The following is a 23,843-nucleotide window of genomic DNA, read 5'->3' on the forward strand; positions in this document are numbered from 1 at the left end:
ACCGAAACCCCTGCTCTGCCCTGAGCTAGGCCCTGGAAGCCGAGCTCCACCGCCACCAGGCCGTATGCGTGGATCTGGTGCTGAGGGGGCTCGAGCTGAGCGCCCGCGGGCCCCCGACGCAGCCGGATCCCCGGGAGCGGGCAGAGGCGGTGCAGAGTGCGTGGCAGCTGCTCCGGACCCGGGCAGCGGGGCGCGGCGTGCGGCTGCAGACGGCCTTGCTCGTCCGACAGGTAGCGGGCTGGGGCGGGGCGGGGCGTGCGTGCGGGGCGGGGCGGGGCGTGCAGGCACCCGCCCGGGCCCAGCCGCGGCCCCGCCGCTCAGCCCCGGCCCCGCCACTCCACAGTACTTCGCAGATGCGGCGGATGCGGCCTCGTGGCTGCACGAGCGGCGGCCCCCGCTGGAGAGCGCGTCCTGTGGGGAGGACCAGGCGGCCGCTGAGGCCCTGCTACTGCGCCACTTGCGTCTGGAGCGCGCCCTACGGGCCTTTGCGGCCGAGCTGCTGCGATTGGACGAGCAGGCGCGGGCTGCAGCGGCCCGGGCGTCGCTCACGGTGCGGGCGGGGACCGGGAAGGGACCCAGAGGCGCGTGCTCCCGAGACCAGATGCGTGTGTGGTCGCCGCGCTGCGCCCCAACTCCCGTGCTCTGCCGCCCCTGGGCCACACAGAGGGCAAAAATGGGAGGGTCTTCGTGATCCTCCCCAGGGATTCACGGCCTTCCCTTGGGCTAGGGCGTGCCCGCCCCCCTCCTCAGTGTCATCTGACCTGCTGACCCAGCCCAGAAGTAGTGGAATTCTGTCTGCCCACGCAAACCGATGTCATCCAAGTACAGTCTGGCTTGGCTCCCTTTCCCCAATATAGTTCTGGAGCCTTAGCAGGAATGTCTCTTTTTACTTTCACCCCCAGGCCTAGAGTGATCCTTCACCCTTCAGCCCTGTTTGGCTCTCTCCTGATTTAGCCCTTGTCGGGTTTGGGCGGCCTAATCATTGCGCCAGCCTGCTTTCTGAAGCCACTCAGTTCATTGAGCCCCCAGTTCTTAAAAACACATGTGTGATGGGCAGTTCGGCCCAGTCCCATCAAGGGTTTGCAGCCCCCTTTCAAGAAGCTGTGCACGTAGCTCAAGATGTGGAAATCAAAGCACTCAGACCCTGTGCTTGTTTGGCTTCTCTACCCTCATACCTAAGGAAGCTCCATGTCCTGAATCCTCTCTCTGCCCTTGCATGACCCATGTACCCTTTGAGCTGCAGCTCAGGTGCTCCAGATCATGGAATGTATCCTGGCCAGGTATTCTGATGCTTGGTGGGAGCCCCCTCCAGACACACTGTCCTCTGCTGGCACAGGTGGTGTCTGCCGAAAGCCCAAAGAACCCAGGTGTCTGGAGTGAGGTTTCTTGCTACTCTGGCCCTGGAGACACCTCAAAGTTGGCCCCCCAGGATAAGCCTGATCTTGACTTTGACCCCAACACCATACTTCAGACACAGGACCGCTTGAGCCAGGACTATGAAGGCCTGCGGGCCCTGGCAGAGGTAACACTCTTTGTTCAAGAAATGTCGATAAAGCACCTACTCTGCTAGACCCTATGCCACAATCCCAGGGGACAAAGCAGGGTCTGACAAGCTCCCTGCCCTCAAGGATATTATGTCATGGGGAGAATATGTCAGACAAGTCATTAGATGGATGTGTGTGATGGGAATGTGTGAGAAGGGAGCTCAGGTCAGGCTGGGGGATCGGGGAAGGCACCTCAGAGGAAAGAACATTTAAGCTGAGGCTTGAACAATGAGAAGCAGAGAGTGGGTAAAGCCAGGGAACTGGCCAGGACCTGTGCAAAGGCAGAAGGAGGCCCAATGGAGGACGTGAGGGCTCTCGTGTCTGGAGCACGGAGGCTGCAGGCAGTGACTTCTGGAAAGCCTGGAGTGGCAGGTGGGGCCCAGCCAGGCAGAGCCAGGCCCTGGGAGAAGTGTGGGTTTCACCTAAGAGCAGGGGCAGCTCCAAAGGGTTTGAGCTTGGCAAGACCAGATGAAAGCAAACTCTGCCAGTGACCTTCACCCTGTCCTAAGTTCTTGCCAGCTCCATTTGCTGGGTGCCAGAGGACATGGGGTCTAATGGTGGTCCAGAGACCTCCCCTGGCCCTGACCTGCGCTCTGCTGGTGGGGTGAGGTGGGGAGGAGCACACCTTTGACCTGCTCTGTTGGGGGTACTGACACTTACCCTAGCCCTGGGGCCCCTTTCAGCTCCGCAGGGCCCGGTTGGAGGAGGCGGTGACCCTATTTGGCTTCTACAGCTCCTGTGGGGAGCTTCAGTCATGGCTGGAGGAGCAGATGGTGCTGTTCCAAACGCTGCAGCCCCAGGCCCACAACTTGGAGGTCACACAGCTCCAGTATGAGGTACAGCCCCTCAGAGCGAGTGGCGCGCTCCTCACCAGCTCCAGCCTCTCCCATATTCACGGCTGAGCCTCGGTTCAGTGTTAACTCCGGTCTTGTCTGGGGGAGGGGAGCAAGGAGCTGGCTTGGATTGCAAGGGCCACTCGGCCCTTGAGGACTCAGATGCCTGTCCTTCCAGAGGCCAGCAGCATGAGCATCTCTGTAGGAGAGAGCATGTCTAAGGTCCTTTATAGTCTTGAGCTGAGTGTGGGAAGAGAAAAGCCCCCCAGAAGCCTGGGTCCTCCTTCTCCCTAGAATGGCCTCACTGCCCTGGCTGTGGGACAGGGCCGCTGGGCAGAGGTCAGCCGCTTCGCCGAGCAACTGAAGCACAGATATCCTGAGGACTCCATGAAAATCCAGCGGCAGCAGGAGGAACTGAGCTGGAGGTGAGAATGAGGGGGAGTGCAGGGTGGTGGAGGCAGGGTGGATGCAGTGCCCAGGCCAGGCTCACCTGCTTCCCGCAATGCCAGGTGGAAGGGCTGGACGTGTCAGAGATGGGGAAGAGAGGACAGGGCACGGCCATCCTGGCAGCTTCTGTCATGTGAGGCTCTCGCCAAGTCCCTGCGATAGAGACATCCCTGTGCCCTCTGCCCAGGTGGGGACAGCTGGAGACCCTGAAGAAGGAGAAGGCCCTGCAGCTGGCATGGAGTACAGAAGTGTTCAGTTCTCTGCAGGGGTGTGGATCCATACAGGTCCAGCTGCAAGATGTGATGCTCCAGCTGGAGGCCCTGGAGCCAGGGAGCTCAAAGGACAGCCACCGCACCCTGCATCTGGCCCAACAGAAGATCCTGGTACTGGAGAGGAGGATCGACTGCCTCCAGAGGGTGGCCATAAAGTACGGCCCAGGTTCAGCATGGTGATGGTGCACTGGGAGGCAGTGAAGGCAGAGGGAAGGCCTGAGTGGGGTTACGCAATGTAGAAGGGGACAGAAACTGGGATGAGGAGAGGATGGGTAGGGTGTGCTGTCAGAAGCACTCAGGCAAAGGTTGGGAACAGTCAGCATGAGAAAATGCTCATGGGGAAGAGAAGAGCCATGTGTTCCTGCTGCCCTAGTTTGGGGATGGAGTGGGCATTCAGAGTCCTCATCACTTCCCCTGAGGAGCACAGGCCTGGGCAGAGGACATACGCTTGGGGCACTGGGTCAGGCCAGGGCACTGACTGTGCAGTGGGCCCTGTCTCTCAGTGTCAAGGAATCAGACTCCACAGAGAGCCAGCTCCTACAAGCACAGGTGGAGGCGCTGCAGGGGCTGCTGAAGCAAGCACAGGGGCGAGTGGCCCAACAGGCCCAGGCCCAGACTGAGGCTCGGGCCAGGCAGAGCTTCCTGCAGGAGAGCCAGCAACTACTGCTGTGGGCGGAGGGCGTCCAGGCTCAGCTGCGCAACAAGGAGGCGCAGGTGGACGTGGCCTCAGCTCAGCGGCTGCTGCAAGAGCACCAAGACCTGCTGGAGGAGATCCACCTACAGCAGGAGAGGTCAGGACAGGAGGGCAAACGGTACACTTCAGGCTGGGCAAGGGCTGGGGATTGGGCTAAGAAAGGGAGTGTCAGGGAGCAGTGTGGTCACTCAGCTGGGTGCCCAGGCCACTCCAGCATGGTGCTTGGGGCAGGCTTACAACGAGGGGAATGTAACCTAGGGCTGGGCCAGGAAGCCTGTATGCTTCTGGGAAGGACTCAGGACATTGAGCTGGCTGGAAGGCTCTGTCCAGTCCATGCCTGGGTATACCCCATCCAGGTGAGCCTGATGGATTGCTCTCTGTCAGGGCAGTCTAGCCTCCCCTGCCATTCTGGGTAATGCAGACCCCACTGACCCCTGAAGTCGACTGACTCAGGACCCACCCATGAGACTAACAAACTTACCTCCTCAGTATGGTGGTAGGTCTCTTCCTGCAGGGATAATGCCTGGCAGATGGTCAGGGCCATAGCATATAGTCCACAGGCTATGCCCCACCCAAGGGAGCCTGACAGGGAGTCAAGTGAGCACTGAAACCCATCCTGTCCTCTGCTTGCCAGACTGTACTACCCGGTTCAGGGCTACAGCAGCTCAGAGAAAGTGGAGCTTTTTTCCACTTCACACAACAGTATTACCTGTTTCCAAGCTGCGTGGCCTGCCGCCAACTGAAAGGAGCACTTTTCTAATTGTTCAAAGGCTCTGTGTGGGCTTGCAGTGGCCCTGCAGTCAGGCATGAATGTGGTTTGAGTGATTTTTCTCTGTTGAGTTGTGCTGCTCCAGCCTGTCCACTTGCTTGGGAATTGGCCATTAACAGTCCACATTTACAGGATGGCCAGTGGGGGCAAGGGTATGTCATGGCAGGGAGTGTGGGAACTCTGAGTCCTGAGCACTGGGCTGGGCCTATTACACAGCTGTCCCATGGGGGGAGTGGACCAACTGAGCTAAGCAGCCACAGACCCCTCCTGCCAGTTCCCATCCTATTGGAGCTCCAAATTGAATGACCCTGGAGGTGAGAGGGGAAGAAGTCTGGTGAGAGTTGCCGGATGGGGTCTGACTCGCTGCCTATCATCCTGGACAGGATGCAGCAGCTGGGGGTTCAGGGCCAGCCCATGGCAGCCCTGGACTCCCCAGGCTCCCAAGAGGTGGCCAGTGCTGTGAGGCTTCTGAGCCAGCAAGGCCAGGAGCTAAAGGCTGCATGGGAGCAGAGACAGCAGCAGCTGCAGGAGGGGCTGGAGCTGCAGAGGTTTGGCCAAGAAGTGGATGGTTTCACTGCGACCTGTGCCAACCATGAGGCCTTCCTACACCTGGACCACCTTGGGGTATGGAGCCAGGGATGTGGAGCTGGTGTGTTGCTCCCTCACCACTGGAGGGAGCGCATCTTCTTGGGTCCGGAAGCCAGGCTGGGCAGGAGGCCCCTGGAGCAGTGGTGGGTGAGATGGTGCTGACCCTCATCCTCCCAGGCATGACCTCAGGTCCCTGCACACTCAGGAGGACGTGATAGAGGCCCAGAGCCTGCTGAAGCAGCACCAGGAGTTTGAGCGGCTCCTGGGCACCCTGGATGCTCGGGCTGAGGCTCTGCGGGCACATGGCAAGAAGCTGGTTCAGAGCCAACACCCTGCTGCACACAAGTGAGTTTAGCCTCAGGATGCAGTGCCTGCCGCCCCTTCTTTCTCAGCCTGCACAGACTGCTGCCCTGAGGCTGGGGGCGGGGGGCGGTGCAGAGGGGTGCACCCTGGGCTGGGGTGGGCCTCGGGGCAAAGTGCAGCTCTTCCCCATACCCTCCCTTGCCTCCACCTGCCCTCCAGGGTCGGAGAGCAGCTGCAGAGTGTCCAGATGCAATGGGCACGGGTCCAGGAGAGGAACAAGCAGAGGAGGAGGCAGCTGTTGGCTTCCCTCCAGCTCCAGGTGAGGGGCCAGGCCCAGGGGGCATGAGGCCTTCCCGAAAGGAAGCCCACTGCTGTGCTAACAAGGGTGAGACTATATGGAGCACTTTACAGTTCACAAAGCACTTTCCCACATTATGTCATTAGTCCTCACAACCTCTTGTGAGGCAGGCATATGGCTCAGATGTTCCTCATGGTGAAGGCTAGGCCACAGGGCTGTCAGGCATGGCTGGGCTAAAGTCCAGGCCTCAAGACTGATCCCCACACTCTCCCTCATCCTGCAGTCACCTTCCCCCAGCATTTCTGCCCACACGTTAGACCTGGCATGGGTTGTGGACACCAGCGGCAGACCTTGGCTCTACCAGATATTATTCCACCCCCCCATAGCAACTTAGGGCTGGGCTAGTCCACAGGCCTCCCAGAGCTTCAGCCTATTTGGAGAAAGACGGGCATACACGATCTGATGTGGGCTGGAGTCATGAGGACAGGCGCTCCTCCTCTCTGGGCACAGTGACTCCATCCCCATTTGGGGAGCAGTAACTTCAGGCCCCACCTCTCTTATACCGCAGAATTGGTTCTGGGTCCTGCTCTTCCCCACAGGGATTCCTGAGACCCTTCTTCCTAGAGGTAGGTCCTTGCACCAGCCCTCACCCCTGGCTGTGAAACCCACTCTCTGCTGGTTTGGGGGCAGGAATGGAAGCAGGACGTGGCGGGGCTGATGCTGTGGATGGAGGAGAAGGGTCTGATGGTGGCAGATGAGTCCTCCCGAGCACCCAGCAACATCCTGCAGAAGCTCAAGAGGCATGAAGTAGCCAAGAGCGAGCTGCTGGCCACCCGTGGGCATGTGGAGGGCCTGCAGCAGGTGGGGGACACTGGGCAGAGGGTGCAGGGCCTTCTCATTCCCAACATACACTGAACCACACAGTTTCATGGAGCTTAGTCACTGAAAAGAATCAACTATGGTTACCATGGAGCCAGGATCCCCCAGCTGCCTCCTTCACTCAGCTGAGCCCCTTGCCTTGTACCCAAACCAGCCCAGAAAGCTGTTGCCGTCTCTCTCCACAACTCTCCAGGGCCAGTCCGAGATCCTGCCCCCTCACCAAAACAAAGCCCTTCCCAGCATCAACCTACTGCCTGCTCACCTGCTCTACTTGCAGGAGTTGGAGGAAACCCTCCTACCTCTGCCCACAGTTCTGGGACCACATGAACTGCTTGAGCCCAGGCAACCTGTGGAATGCAGCTTGTGGCCAGCCTCCCCCATTTCTGCCACTTGGGTCCAGCCTGCTGTGGCCACTCATGGCACCAGCAGCTCAGAAGAACTCACTGGGCCTCTCTCTCCACTGTAGGCTGGGAGAGAGCTGTTGAGCAGCAGGCCCCCTGCCCAGGAGGACATACAGGCCAGGCTTCAGGGCCTGAGTAGCAAGTGGGAAGAGTTGAACCACCAGATGGCAGAGCGTGGGAACAAGCTCTGGCAGGCTAGACAGCAGGAGCAGCTCCTGGGGCTGATGCAGGTTTGCTAGAGAGGGGGCAGGGCACAGGGGGGATACTGAGGCTGGGCTGGGGCGGGGTGGGAGCGGGCAAGATGGAAAGGGAGGGGCGAGTCTGGTGTTCTCTCAGCTTTTGGAGGCCTCTGGCCTATCACAAGTTGAGCATGGCTTTATCCATCGATAGGCCAGTACAGGGTTGTCTCCTGTGTGTCCAGTCTCTGGTCAGCACAGCTTGAGCCCCACGGGGAGGAAGAGTAGGAGGAGACAGGGGAAGGTTTGGGCAGTGCTGTTTGGGGGTTGACAATGGTGGGGAGAGAGGTCCCCAATAGTTCCCTGGTGAATCTGGTGCCACAGGTACTGCAGTCTTAGAGCCCAAGAAGGGCCACCTGCTATGCTGTATATGTAGAACCTAATACAGCCCCCTGCACCCCGCCTCAGGATGCCAAGCAGAAGATGGAGCAGCTAGAGGGGGCCCTGCACAGTGCAGAAATGGGGCAGGACCTACACTCGAGCCGGGGGCTGCAGAAACAGCACCGCCAACTGGAGAGTGAGAGCGAAGCCCTGGCCGGCCAGATGGGTGCCCTTGCCTTACAGGCCCACCGCATAGCCAATTCCCAGATCATCCTGGAGGGGACCCAGAAACTCCTCCAGAGGTGAGGCCCTGTGCACCCACTCGCCTGTTTGTTCCATCTCCACCCTGCTGTCACCCACCCCCCACCCTTGTCACATGTGAACTTAATGGCCAGCAGGGTGGCACCTACAGGACCTAGGGGTGTCCAAACCCTGTTCCCTTATGAGTAGTCTTTCCCACAGAAGGAGAGTTAAGCATCCTGAGCAGGACACCCCACAGTCTGAAGTCAGGCGGGTCATCTAGGTGGCGAGGTGGGGCCCTGGAGCCCTCTAGCTGCCTCCCCCTCATCAGATGAGGCTTTTCTGTTCCCCAGCCTTGTTCCTCATGGGTCCTTGCTGGGCTGAAGAAAGAACCAGGGACCTTGTCCTCACCTGTTCCCATCCTCTCCCATCTCTTCTCCCTCTGCCCAGGTTCGAGGCCCTGCAGGGACATCTGGCCACCCGGCGCCGGCAACTGCAGGCCTCTGTTGAGCTGCACCAGTTCTACCACCTGAGTAGCATGGAGCTTCTGTGGGTGGCCGAGCACATTCCCAGTGCCAGCCACACCAACTACGCCATGTGCATGGATGGTGCCCAGAGCCTTCATCACAAGCACAAGGTGACGGCCCCCTTTTTCTCCCAAGGTCCCTGGTGTCCCAGTCCTCTGCCACTATTCAAGGTGTTCTGGCCTCTAAACCCCATTCCTGGGTGTCCTGATTTCCAAATCTCTGCCCCAGCTATTCTTGGCCTGGGGGTCTTGCCATGACTGGGGCCTGCTCTAGACACCTGTGGTTAAGGGACTCCCAGAGGCAACAGATTCTCATGCTGTTCTCTGGCAGGAGCTCCAGGCTGAGCTGAAAGCTCACCAGGGACAGGTGCAACAGGTGCTGGGTTCTGGATGGAGCCTGGCAGCCTCAGGGCACCCCCAAGCCCAGCACATTGTGGAGCAGTGCCAGAAGTTAGAAGGCCGCTGGGCAGAGCTGGAGCAGGCGTATGAGGCACAGGCCCGGCACCTGCAGCAGGCCGTGGCTCTCCAGCAGGTATGATGCAGAGAGCATGGGGAAGGGTGAGCGGCAGAAGTCAGGGCAGGCTCTCTGAGGAAGGATCTGTGGGACTCTTAGGGAGGTGGGTCAGTAGCGAGAGCGAGCTGGTCCCGAGGTGGGCACAGAAGCTCTTTTGTGCAGGCTGCTGGAGAACAATGGCAGGATGTCCCTAAGGGGTGATGCAGGGTCCTGTTTGTGATCATCAAGGTGAGTTGGCACCATTCTTGGCAGTATTTTCTGGATGTGTCAGAGCTGGAGGGCTGGGTGGAGGAGAAGTGGCTGCTGGTGAGTAGTCAGGACCACGGCAGAGATGAGGCAGCCACCTTCAGGCTCATTAAGAAGCATCAGGTACCATGTCATGAGCATCCCCACACCATGTGGACTTGGGTGATGATGGACCATGAGGAGAGGTCTGTCACACTCCCAAAGGCATGTCCTACTTCTCGGAGGCACAGAACCATGCTCTTTCTGGCTGAAGACATGGCAGCCCCAGCCCCACCACCTACCCAAATCCTGTGGCACCCCACTCCTCCCCAGCATTCCCCTTCTTCCAAGGCAACCCCAGGTGCTGTGACTGAAGAGCTTTCTTCCTTCTTTAGTCTCTTTACCAGGCTTGCCTCTCCCTGCAGCCTCAGGGTTTCTCTGCCTTCTCTTGCCTCCTCTCCTCCCCCTAGCACTTTTCTACTCTCTTGGGGTCACCTGCTCCAGCCCTCTCTGTGTCTTGCACAGGAGTCTTCCTCTCAGGCTTTGCATACTATCCTTTGAGTTAGCCAAATGCCCTTCCTGAAACCTACCTCTTCCCACAAACATCCCCAGATTAAAAAGGGAGGGAGGCCTGGAAGCCCCCTCCTCATTCTTGGAATTGGGCTCCCAGAGTCACATAGTTCCAAAGCCTGGATCCCCACAGAAATCTGGTTCCTGCTGTCACTGAAGTGTCCTGTCTGGACATTTTTCTGCATGGCACCAGTGTTCACTGTTTCAGTGTGTCTTGTGACTGTGGACCTTCAGGGAGCCATTCCTAAAGGGCTTTTGTCTGTAGCCGTGGCCTCATGGAGCTTCCAGGTTCCAGGCACACTGGCAGTTTACTTAATTCGGTCCATCTCTTACACTTTGATGTTGGGGTCCAGAATAATGCCTCCCATACCCTCCCTTCATTGGCATTTATTACCCAGTATTTACCCTTTCCTGCTGAATAATGAGCCCTCTGAGGGCACAGACCATGTCTTCATTTTATGGAACAATAACTACTCCATCGATATTGGGTATGTGGATGATGGATGGGTGGGTGGATGGGTGGGTGGATCAATGGGTGGGCAGATGGGTAGATGAATGCGTGTGTGAATTGATGGGTGAACGAATGGGGGGCAGATGGGTGAATGGATGGATAGATGAGTGAGGCACCCAGTCTGAGCCTGGCACATCCTTGTGCATTGGCAGGCTCTGCAGCAAGAACTAGCTCTTTATTGGAACTCCATGGAGGAGCTTGACCAGAGGGCCCAAGCCCTCACTGGCCCCAAGGCCCGTGAGCAGCTGGGTGTGGTGCAGGAGAGGCTACGGAAGCAATTGCATGCTCTGCAGGACTTGGCAGCCACACGGTGAGTGGCATTGTGGCCCATCATCAGTGGGTACAGGGTGCCTAGCCACAGTCAACTGTTCCCATCTGGCGGCTCAAAGTTGAAAGGAACCCATGACCCCATGCCCACAGAGGTGTGTGAGAAGAGGGATGAAGGGCCAGCCCATGGCTCACTTGGGAGAGTGCGGTGCTGATAACACCAATACCACGGATTTGGATCCCTATATAGGGATGGCCGGTTAGCTCACTGGGGAGAGCGTGGTGCTGACTACACCAAGTCAAGGGTTAAGATCCCCTTACTGGTCATCTTTTTTTTAAAAAAAGAAGGATGAGTCTTGGCTGTGTTTTGCTCACTTCTTTCCATGAATGCTTCAGTGAGGGCCCACTGGGCAGGAACTTGGATCCCCCAACTCCCAGCTACCCATCTCTTCCCCACATCCATACCCTCCCTGCCCCTACACTGGCCTTCCTATGTCTAAGTCTCCCTGAATCCACACAGGCCTGGGCAAAGACCATGAATAGCCCCAACCTTCAGGTCACCCCCTTTGACTGGCCCGGCTATTCCTAGGGGGGTGGGCAACTAACTTCTGGGAAAACATGGCTGTCACCACAGGGCCCGGGAGCTGGAGGGGACCCTGAAGCTGCAGGAGTTCATGAGGGAGGCCAAGGACCTGCAGAGCTGGCTGGCTAGCCAGATACAGGTGGCCAGAGGAGGAGAGAGCCTCGGAGAGGATGGCGAGCATGTCCTGGTGAGGAGAGGGCTGGGCACACCGAGGCAGAATGCTGGAGAGGGAGGCTGTCCCCGGCTGGGCCGTATGGAGAAGGTGGCGGTGGGAGTTGCAAGCCTGGCTGAGGACAGGCCTTCTGAGCAGAGCAGGCAGGTGCTGTACCCGTCCAATCCACATTGCCCACTTGGTCACTGAGGTGCCTCACTTGCTGCCTGACCAGCCAGAGACCATCCTATTACCCCCTCCCACCTTCTCCTCAGCACCTCTGTGCCAAGTTTGCCGAGTTTCAGCGACAAGTGGAGATGGGTGGCCAGCGAGTGGCAGCCTGCCAGCAGCTGGCGGAGAGCCTGATGGAGTATGGGCGCGGCACTGCCTCCGAGGCCCATCAGACGCAGCAGGATCTGCAGTGAGTGCCCAGTGGGCCAGGCCCAGGCGCGGTGCTGGATAGGTGGCATGCTCCGAGGGCCACATTGGCTCTGCCTGCCTACAGGATGTCTGGAGAGGGGACTGGTTCCAGGGAAGCTGAGCCTGCCATGGCTGGCATGGCCTGTGAAAAGCAGTGAGGCCAGGGATGCAGGCCAGAGAGCCCTGCCCAGACCCCCAGGGCACTTTTCCAAACCACCAGCTCCCAGGACTCAGGAGGAGCTATAGGCAGAGACTGCCTGGGCTGGGGGTTGGGGCCCTCCATGAGCTTCCCCACCTCCTGTGCTTAGCCCTGGCACAGCCTTACCACACCACATGCCTAGCTGCCCACCAGCTGGTTTGGATCCACCCCCAGCCTGTGAGCTTTGAGGCAAGCTCATGACTTGTTCATAATCCCTAGCACAGAGTCTGGCCTGGTAGAAACCCGAGGCGCTCAGCAAGAGTTTGCTGAGCAAATGAGGAATGGAGAGATGTGGCCTCTGCCCTCAAAGTGTTTGTAATCTGACTGACATACTGAGAATCAAATACGCAAGATGTAAGGAGGATCCCAAAGCATAGATATCAATTAAGTGCTGAGCAGTAAACAGCAAAGGACTAAATTCACAGTAAAGCTGGCAGACAGGATCCAGGGAGAAAGGTTTGCAGGCAGAGTGAAAGCAGAAGAAGGCTTTAGGAAGGGAAAAGACCCATTCAGGAGGTTTGGGCAAATCCTGGATACAACCCAAGGACGAAGAGGGCTGACCAGACCTAGCAAGGGAGGGACGAGAGGCTGGGCCACGGCTGATCTATTGCTGGTCTTCTGCATGTCTGGGGACAGGACTGCCTGGTCGGAGCTGTGGGAACTGACCCAGGCCCGAGGCCGCCTTCTCCAAGATGCCAAAACCACCCTCGAAGTTCACAGAGACCTGTTGGAAGCCCTCACCCTGATCCAGGTGTGAGCCCAGGGGAAGGAAGGGGATTCTTTCTAGAAGTGGATCCCCCCCAGGCCCAGTGCCCACCCTCCATTCCTGATCCCCTTGACTGTCTCCTCTCCTCAGGAGAAAGCCACTAGCCTCCCTATTGATGTGGTCCAGGACCTGAATGGGGTGGAGGCTCAGCTAAGGAGACACAAGGGGCTGGAGTGTGAACTTGTGGGCATGGAGCGGCAGGTGAGCCCAGGCTGCTGCCTCTCCCATACGCCCCTGCAGGCCCCCCTCAGACATGGCCCATCTGTTCCTCTAAACTCTCCACTCTTCCTCAGCCTCCAGTTGGGCCACTTGTTCGTGGCAGGGCATGGCCCAAGGAGGGCCTGAGTTCCCAGGCAAGGGATACATCTGTGGGATGGTCAGGCCCTTCAACCTTCGGGAAGACACTACCCTTCCCTCCCTATCCCCTACCCTGACCCCAGCTGCAGGAACTGCTGGAGACTGGAGGCAGAGTGCAGAAGCTGTATCCAGGGCCTCAGGCCAATGCTGTGCAGCAGAGGCAGCAGGCTGTGATGCAAGCCTGGGAGGCCTTGCAGCTGCGTGTGGAGCAGCACAGGGCCCAGCTGGAGCGGGCATGCCTCCTGGCCCGCTTCCACACAGCGGTGAGGGCTCCTGCCCCATGGGGTGTGTGTGTTGTACTGTGTGTATGAAGCACTAATGAGGACCTCCAGATCCAGACAGAAAACAACTGTGACGTAAGGTGGAAGAGCATGGGCCCACCTGGGTGTCAGTCTGGCTGGTCAGAAAGCTGAGCACATGGGGCGTAGCAGTGACTCCTTAGGTTTGGGTCAACGCCAGTCCAGGTTAGTGTTTGGCAGCCACGCAGGGTCCCAGCCAGGGATGGGGAGTAAGAACAGCCCAGGAAAGCCCATAATTGGAGACCCAGGTGTTCTAGACAGTGATCTCTGGATCAGTCAGCATCTATTTAACATCTGTGTTCAGCTCTCTGCTAGGAACTGTGGGTGAGAGAGGAAGGTGATGTAGAAGCTATGGAAGATAGAATCGCTGCCCTCATGGAGCCTAACTACCTGGGGAGTTGATCCTAATATCCCGAAGAGTCAGATTGCGACAGTGGTCTTTGGCCATGGGCTGTCCCAGGACTACCATGTACCAGCGCCTCGTAGACCAGGAGGCCCAAGCTATGGTGCTGCAAAAAGGCTTGTTTCAGGACTCAACGCTGCCACTTTCTAGCAGTGGGGGCTTAAGCAAGGCACTTAACCCTAGGTTGTTACCCTGTTTGTCAAGTACCTGGAGTTTACAAACTCTTCCGCATACGTGTGCTATTTACCCTTCTTCCTCTATGCAATGAGATGCTTGGACAAGAACCCAAGGTCCTTCCAGCTCTCATATTGTGTGATTGTCCAGTTTGTAAGTGTTCAATTGGTAGTTCAGAGGACGCAGAGGGCAAGAGAGCTGCCCAGGTCCCAGGGATGTCTTCATGAGGCAGAAAAGGCCTTGGCCCTTGAAGAATGGGTGAGCTTTCATTCCCATCAGCCAGCCATGTATTCAGCCAGCTGATCTTGCTAGCTGCTCTTCCTCTCACTGACTCATCCAGGTGTGCTTTGTAGAGACAGAAAGGAAAGGAGGCACTTCTAAGCAGGAGGGGCAGCAAGAGCACAGGGTGGAGTCAAGTTTTGGCGGGGTCTGGAACACATGGAGGGTCTGTAGACCTGGGAAGATCAGGTTGGATGAGAAGGGAGAGACCAGGTGACAAAGGGCCATGTGTGCCTCACCCAAGGCCCTGACCTAGGACAGCTTGGGCTGCTCCAATGTGAGTGAATTCAAGTGGGCTGTAGCTGCGCCTTAGCACCCAGTTCTCCATCCGCCAGCCCAGCCCTCACCAGGCTTTCCTTCTGTCTCCCTGGGATCAGGTACAAGACTATGCCTCCTGGGCAGCCAGTGTGCGGCGGGAAATGCAGGTAGAGGAGAGCTGCCAGGAGCCCGGCAGTGGCCCGCTAAAGCTCAGTGCCCACCAGCAGCTTCGGGCGGAGCTGGAGGCCCGGGAGGAGCTGCAGCAGCGGGCCACCCAGCTGGGCCAGCAGGCACTTCTGGCTGCAGGGACACCAACCAAGGAGGTGGGCCCCCTTTCCTGTTGCCCCACAGGCTACCCTGACCTGCCCTAGCCTATGCTTAGCCACCAGGCTCTTTGCCTAACCATGCCATTCCAGCCTGTCCTCAGAGGCCTTCCTTGAGATCTATTTCCCGTCCGTGCCACCCTCCCCAGCCCAGGCTCCCCATGTGCCCATCCGCAGGTCCAAGAAGGGATGCGAGCCCTGCAGGATGAGAGGGACCAGGTGTTCCAGGCCTGGGAGAGGAAGCAAGAGAAGCTGCAGGCTGCACAGCGGGAACAGCGCTTCCTCAGAGAGTGTGGCCACCTGGATAAGATCTTCACGGCCCAGGAGGCAGGTCCCTGCCCCTGCGTGCACACATAGCCTCCTTCTCTTCTTGTTTTGCCCCCTCTCTGCTCATCCCCCTTCTTACTGGGTCTCTGGCTTTTTCTCTGATATGGAGCACAGAGGCTGTGCATTAGTCCTCCCAGGTGACCAGTGTGGATCACTGCGGCACCTGGGCTTCCACCCGCATCCCCAGGCCAGGTCAGGGCCTTCTCCTCCCCAGTCCCTACCCTAGGCTGTGCCCCAAGGGAGTTGACCGGAGGTCGGTCATGCTCCCCACTTTGTGCAGAGGTTGTGGTGTTGCTAGCCCCCAACCTGTACTCCCCCATCCATGCTTAGGCTAATGTCAGCCCTTGCTGGGCACTTCTAAGGCCCCACCTGACCTGAGGCCCCTCACTCCACTTAGAGTTCCCAGGGGCACTGCCTTAACACTGATGACTGCAGACAGAGGGGCGAGCTGGCTGGAAGTCCTTGCTGGCCTCTGACTTTTCCATGGGCTGATCCAGGTCTCCCTGAAAACCAGTGCCCTGGGGAGCTCAGTGGAAGAGGTGGAGCAGCTGATCCGCAAGCATAAGGTCTTCCAGAAGGTGCTGACATCCCAGGACAAGAAGGTAATGGGCTGGGGGAGTATTGCCTGGGCACGGTCAGAGTGTTGGGGCTGGAGGGAGAGTCCTGACATGGGGTGCGTGGTATGTACCCAGACGTAGTGCTGATGTGCTTGTGGGACTGGGGTGCCTGGCTGGTGCTGACTGAGCAGAGTCGTACTTGTGGCTAAAGAAGAGGGCCCAGGATGGGGTAGGCCACACTGCAGGGGCCAAAGGGGGCATTTTGCTCTGTCCACATCAACGTGGTCACTGGGGAGCAGCTCTGTTCTGGGTTCTTGCCGGGAGGATCGGCCAGCCCTTGGCCATGCATAGCTGAGGAAACACCTTCAGGATCCTGGAAGAATAGGCTGCGAGCCCTGTGGGCCAGCCCTCACTCCAGCCCCCCATGGTGGGAGAACAGCAGGCTGTTCCCCGGCCCCACAGGAGGCGGCTCTGCGTGAGCAGCTACAGACACTCCAGGGCCCCAGGCTGCAGGACTTGCTTCACATAGTGCTGGAGCATCGGGCTCGAGTGAAACAGCTGGCAGAGAGCCGGGGACACGCCCTGCACACCTCCCTGCTGGTGGCCAGCTTCACCAGGGCCGCGACCCAGGTCAGGGGCTACCCCCAGCCCAGTGCCTTCCACTTGGACCACATTTTATAGTTTACGGATGACCGTCCCACCATGACCCTTTGATGAGGATGCCAAGGTGTGGAGAGCTATGGGGTCCCCTGGGGCCATGCTGGAGCCCAGAACATTTGATTCTAAGCCCCTGTGGGGGGGGGGGCATCTGTTTCTTGAGCTCTAGCAGGGCCAGGGCAAAGAGGTGAGGAATGGAGCAGAACAGCCCAGGATCCCAGGAGTAGGGGACCCACACCTCCAAAATGAGGTTCCTGGGCTAGAACCAGTGGTTCTCATTTACCAGGCACTGCCAGCCCTGCCCCTGAGGCCAGTAGTCAGCCACCTGGGAACAGCTGAGACGTGGGCCTGGGGGATGTGTCTGTGGGCAGAGGCAGTGTGGAGCATCATGGGATTCATGTGCCCACACCATCAGGCTGAAGACTGGATCCAGGAGCGGGTCCAGCAGCTGAAAGAGCCCATCCCTCCCGGGGACTTGAAAGATACGTTGAAGCACCTGCACAAACACCAGGACTTTGAGGCTGAGGTCCAGGCCCATGAGGAGGTCGTGACCTCTGTTGCCAAGGTAACAGCCAGGCCCTCAGACCCATGCCTGCCCCAAAGTGTGGATTCCAGGATGGCCAAGGGGCAGGGTCTTAGGCAAGTAAAGGTGGCAGGTGAGCTCGCCTGTGTCCCTCTCTCCCAGAAAGGTGAGACCCTCCTGGCACAGAGCAACCCTGGGACAGGGGAGGTCTCCCAGACGTTGCAGGCACTGCAGACGCACTGGGAGAAACTGAAGCAGGCGGTGGCGCTCCGGGGCCAGGACCTGGAGGACAAGCTGAACTTCCTGGAGTTCCTGCAGAGGGTGGACCTCGCAGAGGCCTGGATCCAGGAGAAGGTGGAGGCCCAGCTGGGCAGGGGCAGAGCTGGGGGCCAGAAGCCGCGGGACTGAGATGGGTCAGGGAGGAGCCCAGGCCTACAGTTCTCTGGCTCCGTGATGGGAGGGAGCCCTGGCCGGAAGTCCCAAAAGCCTCCAGCTGCTCTGACACTGCCCCAGCAGTGGGTGCCAGGGGGCTGGGTGTGCCTGGGACTGGGGCTCAGAATGCTGCCCTCCCCCCACTTGGTCTCCACAGGAGGTGACAGTGAATGTCAGCAACCTGGGCCAGGATCTCCAGCACTGCCTGCGGGTCTACAGCTGGCTCCGCGAGTTCCAAGGAGCCTTGGCCAGGGTAGGGGCCCTGCACAGGGGAGGTTAGCCACAGCGTCCCCACTTTGGGAAACAGTGCAGGGTAGTGAAAGCGCATGGGTTCTAGAGCCAGGTGTAGGCTCAGGTGTTGGTGCCGCACTTCCTGCTGAGGCAGGCTTCCTGCCAAGCCTCAGTTTCTTCATCTTTAAGATGAGGATAATGCTTACCTCAGAGGTAAGAGAGCAGGTATGTATGCTGGTGGTTCCCTGGATCTGTACCCATGATATAACTGCATAGACCTATGCTCCCCACCACACAGATGAGTACATGCAAAGACTGAAGAAATCTGAATACGGTCTAGTCTGGTTGGTAGTATTTTACCCATGTCAATTCCTGGTTTTGATATTACATTATAGTTACATTAGATGCCACCATGAGGGAAGCTGGGGAAAGGGTGCATGGACCTCTCTGTACTACTTTTGCAATTTCCTGTATATCGAAATTATTTAAAAATTTTTTTTAAAGATAGTACAGTTGGCCCTCCATATCCATGGTTTCCACATTCATGAATTCAACCAACCATGGATTGAAAATATTTGGGGGAAAAAATTCCATAAAGTTCCAAAATGCAAAATTTGAATTTGCCATGCACTGAGTACTATATTGAATCCGCGAGAAGAAATGTGTGGTCACTGTGTTAGGTATTGTAAGTAATCGAGATGATTTGAAGTATATGGGAGAATGTGCATAGGTTATATGCAAATACTCCATTTTATATGAGGGATTTGAGCATCTGTGGACTTTGGTATCCACAGAGGGTCTTGGAACTAGTCCCCACAGATACCGAGGGATGATGTACATATGGCTGGATGTACTGGATATTCAGTGCCCTCCTTCAGCGTGACTATTTCAGCATCTCCACACCCCACATACACACACTAAAAATCTATTTCTCTTATGTGGTACAGAGGAAAGAAATTTGGCAAATTTATTCACAATCAGGTGTTAGAGACCAAGTATGCTAACCTCATCCTTCTGATATAAGTAGATATGATTTTTTAAAGGCTGCAATGCTGAAACTTAAGATATCCTTTGCTAGTAATGGAATTTCACAGATGCTATGCCAGACGCTGTAGTAGGAAGAGAGCTAGACCTTAGAGGAGCTGAGTTTGAGTCCTGGCCATGCCACAAATGAGCCGTGCGAGCCTCTGAGCTCTGCTCTGGCATCTATGAAAGGACACTCTCAGGCGGCAGGAAGCCTACAAACCCCCGTCGGGGGTCCCCTCCCTGTGTACCTGTAAGCCCCACCCAGTGCACAAGCAGCAGTAGCTTCAGTCCAGGTGAGTCCTTGGGGCTGGGACACCCAAACCCCAGGAGGCTGGAGCTCACCATTTTATTCCACCCCGCCCTTTGCTTCACTTATCCAAGAAGGTGCATTTTAGCTTTAAAAGCTTCTGTTAATGAGCATGTGCCTGCCCTCCCCTCCTACCTTGTTCCCAACCTGGGGAACACGTGTGTGGTCTCAGAGATGATGGTGGAGCTGCAGGCGCCTAGCTGCTCTTGCTCACTGCACAAGGTGGCCTCGGCACCTGCTGTGGTAGAGGAAGAAGCTGCCTCCCTCCCCAAACATGCTGCTCCTCACACTCCATGAAGCCTAGGCAGACCCTCTGAGTGCCAGCTGCAGTGCAAAGAAGTGGCGCTGAGCAGTGGTGCCAGTGCCCTCACCTGTACCTCCCCTGCAGGACATGGCAGCAGGTGATGCCCACGTTAGGAGCATCAATGACTCGTCACTGCAGCTCAAGAACCGAGATCCTGAGGAAGTCAAGATCATCTGCCAGCGGCGAAGCCAGCTTAACACCAGGCCAGTACCAGGGCAGGGAGGGCAGTGGGCCCGGAGAGGGTTGGAGGGCCACCTTAGAGCCCAGGTTACCCCACCACCCCTCCACCAGGTGGATGAGTTTCCATAGCAACCTGCTCCGGTACCAGCAACAGCTCGAAGGGGCCCTGGAGATACACACATTGTCCCGAGAGCTAGACAATGTCACTGAGTGGATTGGGGAGAAGGTAAGCAGTGGAAAGGGGTCCCACTGTGCGCTGCAAGTGAACGCAGTTGGGAGGGGGCACCGCCTGGAGTCTTCCATGTGTCTTACCCCTCGCCTGCCTCTCCTTTTCAGCTGGTCCCACTAGGGGCCGCCAGGGGCATCTGGTGGGCTGGCTCTCAGGATCAACTCCAAACCATGGAAGCCCCATTGCAGGCTTGGGGGCTAGCCCACCTGCCTCTGTTCTCCACCAAATGCATTGTGGGTCCAGAGGCCAAGCACACCCTCTGTGTTTCCTCCTGTCCCTGAACAAGCTCAGTACCGCGGGAGGTTTGTCCCAGGATTGTGTCAGCAACCACAGGGAAACGCAGGCTAAAAGCTGGCAAAGGCAGAAGCTGAGAAGTTATAATGCCAGCTGAGAAGCCTTCTGTGAAGCAATTGGTGCCTGTTCTGGGCATGCCCAGCTGTCCTCCTCCTCCGTTTCCCACCCTCATACAGCGGGCCCGGGCCTGTCTGTCCATCCTTGCTCCTTTTTCTTCAGAGTTCCCCCTAAAGGGCTGAGAGTCCCATGAGACAGTATACAAGGAACGCCACATAAATGAGATTCTCACCTCAGAGGAAATTGCCAATCCAAAGTCGTCCTCCTTCACATAAGGAAGGGACCTCTGGTTGGGGCCAGAGCCCTGCTCTGGCCCACTGAGGGCAGTGGGAAGGCAATCATGCTGAGTACTTGCTTCCCACACAGAAATCCTGGGGCGGCCAGGCAAGTAACAGTCCCTTTCCCCCTCAGGCTGCCCTGATCCAGGCCCTGAACTACAGGAAAGATCTGGAGAGCGTGCAGAGGCTGCTGTGGAGACACGAGGAGCTGGCACAGGAAATGCGCCTCATCCAGGCCCAGGTGGAGGTGTGCAGCTGGGTGTGGAGGCGGGGAATACCCAGGGCACCTCCTCTGCAGGATCTGGGCAGACACAAGGCAGAGTGGGCCTCGGCATCTTGAGAGCCACACAACAGGGCCTCCTGCAGCAGGGAGCTCCCCTGCCCTAGCCTCTGACCTGGCTTCCCCCACAGTCTTTGGAGCGTAAGGTGGGCCACCTCTGCCAGAGGAGCCCTGGGGCAACCCACAGCCTCAGTCGCAAGCAGCAAGAGATGATGGACAGCTGGTGGCAACTCCAGAGCAGGGCCCGAAAGCGGTAAGAACCCCGGGGACTTCAGTCCCTTGTTGACCCATGCCCTCCAGCATCTCAGTCCCCACACTTCCTTTGGCCCCTGTTTTCCCCTAAGATTCTCTATTGTCACCCCATTAATTCCCAGCCCGTGGGCCCTTCTGTGGCTGAGGGCGTTAAGGGCAGGAGAAGACACTGGTGGGCACAGGGGGAGAGAGGGCTAAGAGGCCCTGGGACTAGCTGATGAGCCCTGTGGGCAGGAGGGCGTCGCTGGATGCCTTGCACCAAGCTCAGAAACTCCAGGCAATGCTGCAGGAATTGCTGGTCTGGGCACGGAGGCTACGGGCTGAGATGGACATGCGAAGGGCTCCCAGCAGCCCTGCGGAAGTGCGGCATATGTTAGAAGAGCACCAGGAGCGCAAGGTGAGGGGGCCGGTGGGACCCTGGGACCTTGCCTCCTCACTGCCCTCCACCTTCCTCTGATCCCCACTTCTCTTGGGTCCTGTCTCAGTCTCCCGCCCTGCCTTGCTCCACTTCCATCCCACCCCTCAGCTGTCTTCCCCATCTCTCCTCTTTCCTACGGGGCCTCCTCCAGGCCTGGAGGCCCCGGGCTCTAAGGATCTGAGCCCAACCTTGTTCCAGGCTGAGCTGGACTCCCGGACAGACAGCATCAGCCTGGCCCGAAGCACTGGGCAGCAGCTACTTGAAGCTGGGCACCCATCCACCCCTGCCATTCGCCAGGCCCTGGTTGGTTTAGAACAGGAGCTGAGCAGCCTGGAAGGGGCCTGGCAGCAGCACCAGCTGCAGCTGCAGCAGGCCCTGGAGCTACAGGTAGGCACAATCTCACTCCAGCCTCCAGCCTGCCCCCACTTGTTGGGGCCCACACTGACCTCACAGCCCCTGGTCACAGTTAATGCCAGAGGGACTGCTGTGCGAGGGGCTCTCCCCAACATTCACCACTCAGCCTCTCCAGAACATGTCTTGCCTGCTGTGGACTCCTTCTGTGGAGCCAGCCCCAGGCCCCTGGTTCCCCCCACCTGGGCCACCAAAAGGACCACTCCACCTGCAGTGACTGGACCCTTCACTGACTTCCTCTTGCCTTTTCCTTTCTCACCAGCTGTTTCTGAGCTCTATGGAGAAGATAGAACGTTGGCTCTGCAGCAAGGAAGCCTCCCCAGCCAGTGAGAGTCTCGGGGTAGGTGCCCAGCAGAAGAGGCAGGATTTACAAGAGCAGTGTTAGGGGTCAAACCAGCCCAAGCTGCCTGAGCTCCCCAGGCCAGGATCAGGCTCTTCTGTGACATCTCCCCCCCCTCCCTTGACCACGTTGGTCATTGAGCGGTTACTTACGCATCAATCCTGTCCTGTGGGGAATGCCATTGCAGCTTAGAGAGCGGGCATGTGGCCCTCACCTGTTCTTGCCTTCTTCCTGTTGCCCTCGTCACCTCTGCCCCTCATTTCCCACACACCCAGAGGTTTATTTTCCCACCACCATCCCAACCCCAGTGGCAGATGAGTGTAACTCGTGGAAGACCTCAGGGAATAATTAGGGGCTGACACAGACTTACTGGGATTGCAGAGGAGAGTGTTCATGTTATGTGAAAGAACTGCCTTCCCTGGAAATCTTGACATGTGACCCTTATCCCACTGCCTCCCCTGGCTAAGAATCACGTCCTAAAGCTACATACAGCCTTAAGGAACTGGAGGGATGTGTCTGGGCAGAGCAGTCGCTTTGGGGATGAGTGTTTGTAGGATGGATCTATGTGGGAAGCTAGATTGCTTGGGGTGGGAAGGGACAGTATCAGGTTCCCTGCTCCCACCAGGACCCCTTGGCCAATGTGGAGACCCTCCTTCAGAAGCACAAGATGCTTGAGCAGGACCTGAAGGCACAGGCAGAAAAGATCAGCACGCTGGAGGCCACAGCCCACAACCTGCACCAGGGTAGACACCCCGAGGCCCTGAGCGCCCTGGACAGGTGCCGGGCCGTGCTGCTGAGGTGCGTCTGGCTCTGGGCTGATGGGAGCCATGGGTGGGCTGTGTGGGTATCTGGTATCCTTGCTCTTCCCTTCCTGCCTTTGCACCTCTTGGCCCAGGCTCCCTAGCCTTTTCAAAGGACTAAGGTCAGATGCGGTGAGTCTCCCCACTCCTGGCCCTGCAGTGCGTCAGCCTGTTATGGGCATCAAACAGCACATGGAAAATCCCACTTCTTTCTTCATTCAGTTGAGATAAAGGGGAGTTTTACAAAGGAGCTTGTACTAGGAAACTGAGAGGAAAATTAAATGGAAGGTTCCAGAGCACAGTGGTTAAGCATCCAGGGTCAGGCAATCCTGAGTCCTCTGCTGCCCACTAATGGCAGGACTTTAGGCAAATTCCTTTTCATCATAGCTCAGCCTGCATCTGCAAGGCAGGATGTAATACCTGCTCTCTTAGGGCTGGGGTGAGGAATGGAAAAAGGTGCCCTGATGTCTCAGCATGGTGTCCGGCCCTCATAGGCAGGCTGGCAGTCTTCTCATGCTCAGCCATAGATGCGCATGAGACACCAGGCTCTACCTTTTTCCTCACAGAAGTCCAGGTTCTCAGACTTTTAGATCAAAGCAGCTATGGCCAAAAGCTAGATCCCAAGCTGGCAAGGCCCTCTGTCCTTCCCAGAGAGCCTACTAGTGCCCACAAATTTTGTGACTCCTTGTGCTGGTGCCCTGGCAGGGGCCGGGGCTATCCCCTTTCCAGTCTTGCAGGTGGACCCCAGCTGGGTAACCATGGAGGTCTTTGAATTGACAAATAGAAAACATTGGTTCACTGGTCTCTGTTAACACCCCCTCCCCCAGTCACCTCAGGTGGCTCCTGGCAGGCCTAGCTGCCCCCCAGCACAGCACCATCATGGCCCCCTCCACTCCCAGGCTGCTGCCATCCTCTAGGAGGGTGTTTCCATTCATTCAAGCCTCTCTCCATCTCCCCCGCCCACCACACCCTTTGGCAGCAAGGGGCATGCTCACACAAGCATGAGGAATACGCTGATGGGGAGGTGTGTGTGGATCTGGAAGGGGAATTAGAACTTCTTTTCGGGCCGGCCCGTGGCTCACTCGGGAGAGTACGGTGCTGAGAACACCAAGGCCTCGGGTTCGGATCCCATATACGGATGGCCGGTTCGCTCACTGGCTGAGCGTGGTGCTCACAACACCAAGTCAAGGGTTAAGATCCCCTTACCGGTCATCTTTTTAAAAAAAAAAAAAAAAAAAAAAAAGAACTTCTTTTCTTCTTCAGTTTATAGATCTCATTTATAATTTCTAT

At 57.6% G+C, this 23,843-nt stretch overlaps 1 protein-coding gene across 1 annotated transcript in view; it reads left to right on the forward strand.

The window, feature by feature from the left end:
* The window catches only part of SPTBN5 (spectrin beta, non-erythrocytic 5), a 46,468-nt gene that overhangs the window by 10,278 nt on the left and 12,347 nt on the right, over positions 1-23,843 (forward strand). Inside the window, 37 exon segments of the mRNA XM_063090067.1 lie at positions 30-230; positions 344-550; positions 1,337-1,522; positions 2,228-2,380; positions 2,672-2,802; positions 3,012-3,251; positions 3,600-3,887; positions 4,943-5,183; positions 5,353-5,492; positions 5,670-5,769; positions 6,439-6,609; positions 7,094-7,258; positions 7,673-7,887; positions 8,276-8,462; positions 8,683-8,883; positions 9,118-9,234; positions 10,324-10,481; positions 11,073-11,208; positions 11,448-11,593; positions 12,428-12,542; positions 12,648-12,758; positions 12,998-13,177; positions 14,447-14,650; positions 14,828-14,977; positions 15,475-15,579; positions 15,997-16,164; positions 16,607-16,756; positions 16,877-17,068; positions 17,304-17,399; positions 19,099-19,217; positions 19,306-19,420; positions 20,186-20,299; positions 20,464-20,585; positions 20,819-20,981; positions 21,201-21,389; positions 21,676-21,753; positions 22,379-22,551. Of these exon segments, the coding sequence (XP_062946137.1) occupies positions 30-230; positions 344-550; positions 1,337-1,522; positions 2,228-2,380; positions 2,672-2,802; positions 3,012-3,251; positions 3,600-3,887; positions 4,943-5,183; positions 5,353-5,492; positions 5,670-5,769; positions 6,439-6,609; positions 7,094-7,258; positions 7,673-7,887; positions 8,276-8,462; positions 8,683-8,883; positions 9,118-9,234; positions 10,324-10,481; positions 11,073-11,208; positions 11,448-11,593; positions 12,428-12,542; positions 12,648-12,758; positions 12,998-13,177; positions 14,447-14,650; positions 14,828-14,977; positions 15,475-15,579; positions 15,997-16,164; positions 16,607-16,756; positions 16,877-17,068; positions 17,304-17,399; positions 19,099-19,217; positions 19,306-19,420; positions 20,186-20,299; positions 20,464-20,585; positions 20,819-20,981; positions 21,201-21,389; positions 21,676-21,753; positions 22,379-22,551 (5,927 nt within the window).

The sequence above is a fragment of the Cynocephalus volans genome, chromosome 3 (assembly GCF_027409185.1).
Source record: "Cynocephalus volans isolate mCynVol1 chromosome 3, mCynVol1.pri, whole genome shotgun sequence".
Classification (NCBI taxonomy): domain Eukaryota; kingdom Metazoa; phylum Chordata; class Mammalia; order Dermoptera; family Cynocephalidae; genus Cynocephalus; species Cynocephalus volans.